The sequence below is a fragment of the Coffea arabica genome, chromosome 3c, assembly GCF_036785885.1.
Source record: "Coffea arabica cultivar ET-39 chromosome 3c, Coffea Arabica ET-39 HiFi, whole genome shotgun sequence".
NCBI classification, from domain to species: Eukaryota; Viridiplantae; Streptophyta; class Magnoliopsida; order Gentianales; family Rubiaceae; genus Coffea; species Coffea arabica.
Window position 1 is genome coordinate 42,035,139 of NC_092314.1, and position 5,573 is coordinate 42,040,711.

At 35.6% G+C, this 5,573-nt stretch overlaps 1 protein-coding gene across 2 annotated transcripts; it reads left to right on the plus strand.

The window, feature by feature from the left end:
- The first annotated feature begins 1,728 nt into the window (after window positions 1–1,728).
- On the plus strand, window positions 1,729–5,573 carry LOC113735114 (F-box/kelch-repeat protein At3g23880-like). Of its 2 annotated transcripts, none has more exons than XM_027262072.2 (2): window positions 1,729–2,988; window positions 5,225–5,573. In XM_027262072.2, the coding sequence occupies exon 1, from the start codon at window positions 1,768–1,770 to the stop codon at window positions 2,959–2,961; it is 1,194 nt and encodes a 397-aa protein (XP_027117873.1). In that variant the 5' UTR covers window positions 1,729–1,767; the 3' UTR covers window positions 2,962–2,988; window positions 5,225–5,573. The 2 variants fall into 2 exon arrangements, with proteins under 2 accessions (XP_027117873.1, XP_027117872.1); XM_027262071.2 differs by having other exon boundaries at window positions 5,228–5,573.

The window sequence follows — 5,573 nt, forward strand, 5'->3', positions numbered from 1 at the left end:
TACGAGAGGGAAAGGGGAAGGCTTGCTCCTTGTTTGGCCAAAGTACCAAATTGAGTAGAATTGATTATGGGAATGAAAAACGTTTAGTTCCCTATAATTACAACACTGGAGTTGAGGGAAAGTGAAGGCTCGTTAAATGGTTGTTTGCTAGGATTATTTAAGTTCCATATACAAGAACAATCGAATCAAACAATAAATGCACCTGAATTTTTTTTTTTTTTTTGGTGTAAGAAATTTAAGTAAGCAATCGATTATTTCATCACAATCTTTGATCATGCTTGGCACTAACTATTTAATTGAGTTGAAATTAACCAAGTTGGGTAGAATACTCTGCTGGGAAAATGTAATCTAAGTTTGATATTTCTATCATCCCTCGAGTCTTATCCCAAAAAAGAAAAAAGTCTCATCACCAAGTCTACATTGTGAGAGAAGTAGGATAACAGAAAATTATCCTGCTAGGAGCAACTTTTATCATATGTCTGATGTTTCAAAATCATAAAAGATATCAAGAGGACAATCAACAAATGCATTTGTGATTTTGAAAAGCGTGATTTATCAAGTAGCTAAAATATCACGCCTTTACGTGAAGAGAAAATCTACGATATGAAGGCGCCAATTGCTACTCTGCACAGCTCACGCTTTCAGATCCCCAACGTTCGCGTCATATGCAAGCACAATGGTCAAAAACCCCTATCCTGTAAACATTTATCGACAAAATTTCTTGATATTTATTTTCGATCTTCCTTGAATCTCTAAAATATAGCCCCTCACTTTATCAAATGATTCAAAACCCAATTTCAAAATTTTTCTGAACAACAATAAATTTTGGAAAAGTGTTCAAAACGTCTTTCACATTTTATTAAGTGAATTTGTTTATCCTTCACTTTTAAAATAGTAACTTTATGTTTCTTACAAAATTAAATCGATAAATGAGATCACAACCTAATTTTTTGACTATTTTATGTTCAAAATTCATCACGTGATCCCATATGGTTATTTTTTTTAAATGCGAAAAGGTAAGATCCGATTTGTGATTAAACAAATGATCTCCGATCTATCTTCATTTTTGTTAATGAAAAAAATAATATCTATCCAAACTATATTCATTTTTTCCAAAACAGTGTAATTTCAACCAATTTATATCTATTTTTGCCACTAAAATGGTTAGATTTGACCTTTTTGTCCATAAAAAATTACTACATATGGATTACCTGATGACTTCGAGCTAAAAAGTAATTGAAAAATTAGGTTTGAACTAAAATTTATTAATTTATACTTGTAAGAAATGCACGATTAATATTTTAAAAGTGAAGGAAGAAAAAATATGTTTAGCTAAATGTGAGACCATTTTGAACCATTTTTAAATTAAATGTTTGAAAGTAAAATACTTATAAAGAGCCGGTATTTTAAATAGGTAATATGTATTTGCTTATAAACTATATTCCTTAAAGTTTATTAATTGTTAATTGATTTGTAATACTTTGTCATTCATTGGACATGTAGTACAAATGACAAATTTGGTAAAAAATTCTAATTTCACTCCCTAAAACAATATTTTAATCGTTTGAACTGAATTTGTAAAGGATTAGTAACCTCAGGAGAGGTTAGTGTAATTTTTCAAATCATAGGGGAAGTCAATGGAAATGTCAGAAACTTCAGGGGAGGTTTCTGCAATTATCCCTTTAAATAAAAAAGAGAAAAAAGTACAAAACCCAAGATCAGAAGCATTACCAATTAATTTATCAAGATCACCACCCACCTGGGAAGATGCAAGAACCTCCATCCTCTATTCCTTCCCCAGACCAAATGGAGGAGCAGCAGCCAGTAGAAGAAATGGGTACCATCAATATTACTATTCCTGATGAACTCATCTTTGAAATCCTCTCAACGCTTCCAGTGAAGTCCCTCTTGAGGTTCAGGTCCGTTTCAAAATCTTGGCTTTCCTTAATCTCTAGCTCGGAATTCATTAAAGCCCAGCTCGAGAAATCGTTAAATGAGGATGACTACAATCGCCATAAGCTCCTTTTCATTTCTGATAGAATTTTCAAGAATTGTTCTCTGAATCCTGCACTGAATGCATCCAAGACTCCCAGTAGTGAGCCAAGTGCAAATATTGTTGACAATCCCATGAGATTCAACCGTGGTAGTTTGCCTTATATTGTGGGTTCTTGTAATGGTTTGGTATGCATCAAAAGTCCTCGAAATCGACTGTATTTATGGAACCCTGCAACAAGAAAATCTAAAAGGTTGCCCAAGTTTGGTAGCAAAACTGTGCACAATAATTGGTGGGACTCTTTATTTTGTTATGGCTTTGGATATGATGAGTCTAATGATGATTACAAGGTAGTTGGGGTTTCGTTTGTGAATGTTTCTGATGTTTTGGGTACAGAAATCCGGGTTAAGGTGTATAGTCTAAAAGGTAATTCGTGGACGAGGATTCAGGAGGATTTTAAGGTGGGTGATATGAATGAATATGGTTGCTTTGCAAACGGAAAGATCCACTGGGTCTCGAATCGTATTCCTGGCTCTGATGACGTAAGGAAAATTATTAGTTTTGATTTGGCAAGCGAGGCATTTGGAGAGGTGGAAAAGCCAGAACAGTGGATGGGTTTTTCTTCTGATTGGAATTTACATGTTTTAGATGGACATCTGTCGTTGTCTTGTGATCAGGGAAGCAATCTGGTGGATGTTTGGGTGATGGAGAAGGATGGTGCTAATGAATCTTGGGCTAAAGTGCTTTCGATCCTTAATCTCAGTCAGCCGAGTGGTGAGATTTTATTGAAACCTGTTTTTCTATCCAAGGAAGGTGAAATTCTGTTTAAATATGGGCCAGTCATAGCGCTTTACAGTACAAAGGATAATGCTTACAACTATCCTCGGGTTACTAATTTGGGAGATCTTGCGCAAGTGGAGGTGTATGTTGAAAGCTTAGTTTCTCCAAATGCTGTTGATGGAGTATGAATGCACAGGGCTGGAATCCATTAAAAGGTGCTGATGATGATCTGTTGAATATTACTTGATAGTGGTGATTAATTTCGTTTCTTCTGCCATTATGTTTAAGTCTTTGTGATCTAATGTCCTGGTTCATCATTGAAAATCCTATCTGGATATGTTGGTTTTTTTTAAATTTTTCTGCTCACCTTGCACTAAATTTTGATTGATATCCTTTTAGTTTTCAAATGGAGAAGTATTAATGACAAAAATGCCTGTAACTCCAGAGTTCAGCTTGCTTTATGTTTTGATTTGTTCTTCACTTGTTTCTTAGACTGCATGAGCATAACAGGATTCCTTTAACTTCTAGCCGTGTGTTTAATCTGTTATCCTTGTGTATTAAGATTTATGTCCATGGAATACTTTATTAGTGGTAGCTAGATGTGGCTCCTATGTTCTGTAATTTTAGAAAAAGGAAAGCAGAGCTTAGACATTCATTGTGCTAAACTGCAGAGTTGAGATTACTTAAAATTTGGTGTTCTGCTTTCTTGCTAAATGAAAAGTATTTTCATTATGTGACTAAGCTGAGTCACTGGAACTCTTGTAAGTTACTATGACTCTGAAAATTGTCAACAAGTCTCAGGGAACAATTTGGAAATGTGAGTTTGGTTGTGTTACATTTATATCTGGTTCAGGCATTTTATGGCATCATGCAGTTCCGTGCTTAATTACTTTGTTGTTTTCAATGATCTTTGCTTGAGAAAGCAAACATACTGGGTTTTGATTTGAAGCACACTGGGAAAATAGATAGATGAAATAGTTGGGGCCACTTAGATCCCTAGTGTTGCTCATTAGGAGATCCCCTGCCACCAGAATTACTGCATTTCGATACCACATTAACTCTACCTCCTGCTTTGCTACTTTTACGTCATTGCAATCTATTTAGCCGGGTAATTTGATTTGTTATAGTGTTAGTTGTCATGTCCTGCATGCGAAGTGTACAACTTCATATATTGGTGGGTGACTTAAGTTAGATGGAAGGTTCTCTGACAGAAAACAATAAGTAATAGTGATCTCATCAATGGTTGGAGGTCCTGATTCATTGTAGGCTAGTGATGTTCAACTAAACTAAATGGTAAAGAAAGGGCATTTGTTGCCTGAGACAAATGCTCCACTCCTATCTAAACAGGGGAAAAATGAGGGCTGAGAAACTTCTTATTGTAAGACAGCCTCCATGTCATGAGACCGTACCTAAGTTCCTACATAGAACTGCTTAGCCTAATGTTTCCTTCTAGTCATCTCACGCGAATTCTAGTGCTACAGGGTCAAATTTCAGTTCCTGATTTAGTTTTTTTGCTTTCTTTCCTGACAGGAAGAATTATGCATCTGATCAGATTTGAAAAAAATTAGGAGCTCAACTGTTTCAAAATTCTATGTATCTGAACTGTACTTATTAGTTTCTCTTCTCGTTTGCCTTATTTTTATTTCAAGGTTATCCTAAAAGCTAGTTTCTCATTAGTTTTTCTCTAGGTTAAAATACTTTTTTCACTTCGTTGACCTGCTGAATTGAGTAGCTCCTGTGTTCAATGGCTAAGGTTAGGAATGTTTGCCTGGTCCCTACTCTCTCTCTCTCTCTCTCTCTCTCTCTCGCCCCTTACCCCTCTCTCAAATGCTGTCTATATTATCTAAAGATACCTTCAAAAACATTTCTCCTTTCCTTTTGTTTTATCTATTCTTCATTCATAGGTTTTCTTTCATGTTCTCATATACCTAGATAGGTTGAAACTAGGTTGTCTGCTTTGTAATTCTTTTCGCTACAAAAATTTTGATTTTTCTCCGTGGTGGTATCAGATTAATAAGCAACAAGCACGGTTTCTACTAGCAGAATGGAGATAGTGATTTATTTCATTTTATTTAGTTTCGTTTTTTGGTTTCACTGGCGGAATGGGGATATTAACATTTTTTCGCCCCCGCGACAGCTTTGCTTTACCAGCTTGTTTTTAATGCGGCTAATTCGTATATTTTTGAGCAACAAACTGAAATAGATATATGAGCTGCCTATTGACTAGACAAACATGATGACGATGATGTTATCAAGTGGCGACTGGAGAGAATGTCTACATTACTGCTTGGGATATTATGTGGATTAGGTTTCTCAAACTTGCTAAAGATGTGTAGGTTCAATTGCTAGTTACATTTTTCAAATGCTGAGTCAGTTTGTTATGAAATGGTGTGGTGTTGGTGTGATAAGCAAAATAAGGTTCTGAGGGATTTCTCTTCTGTTGTTTGGTAGCAGGTCCATTGAAGGCAGAGGTACAGGGTTGTAGAGCAGATGGTTCTTAGGCTACTGCTCCATTCATTTCGCATTACAGGCAAAGGCTTGGTCTTCTGCTTTTGCAGCAGACTGCAAAATTTTGTCTCTAGCTGTTTGGTTGAACCTGAAGAGCAGTAGTTGTTCTCCAGTGTTGTATCATTCAAATACTCAGCTTACAGTATGTGCAATATGGTATATATTCCTAGGAGTAAATAAGATAATAAGGTCTTGTTTAATTTTGTAGTGGTTGTACATAGTCCTGGTATGTTTAATTTTCAGTGCAGAAACTTTATGAGCCAATATCTTGAAAAGGGGAAATGTTCTTGTA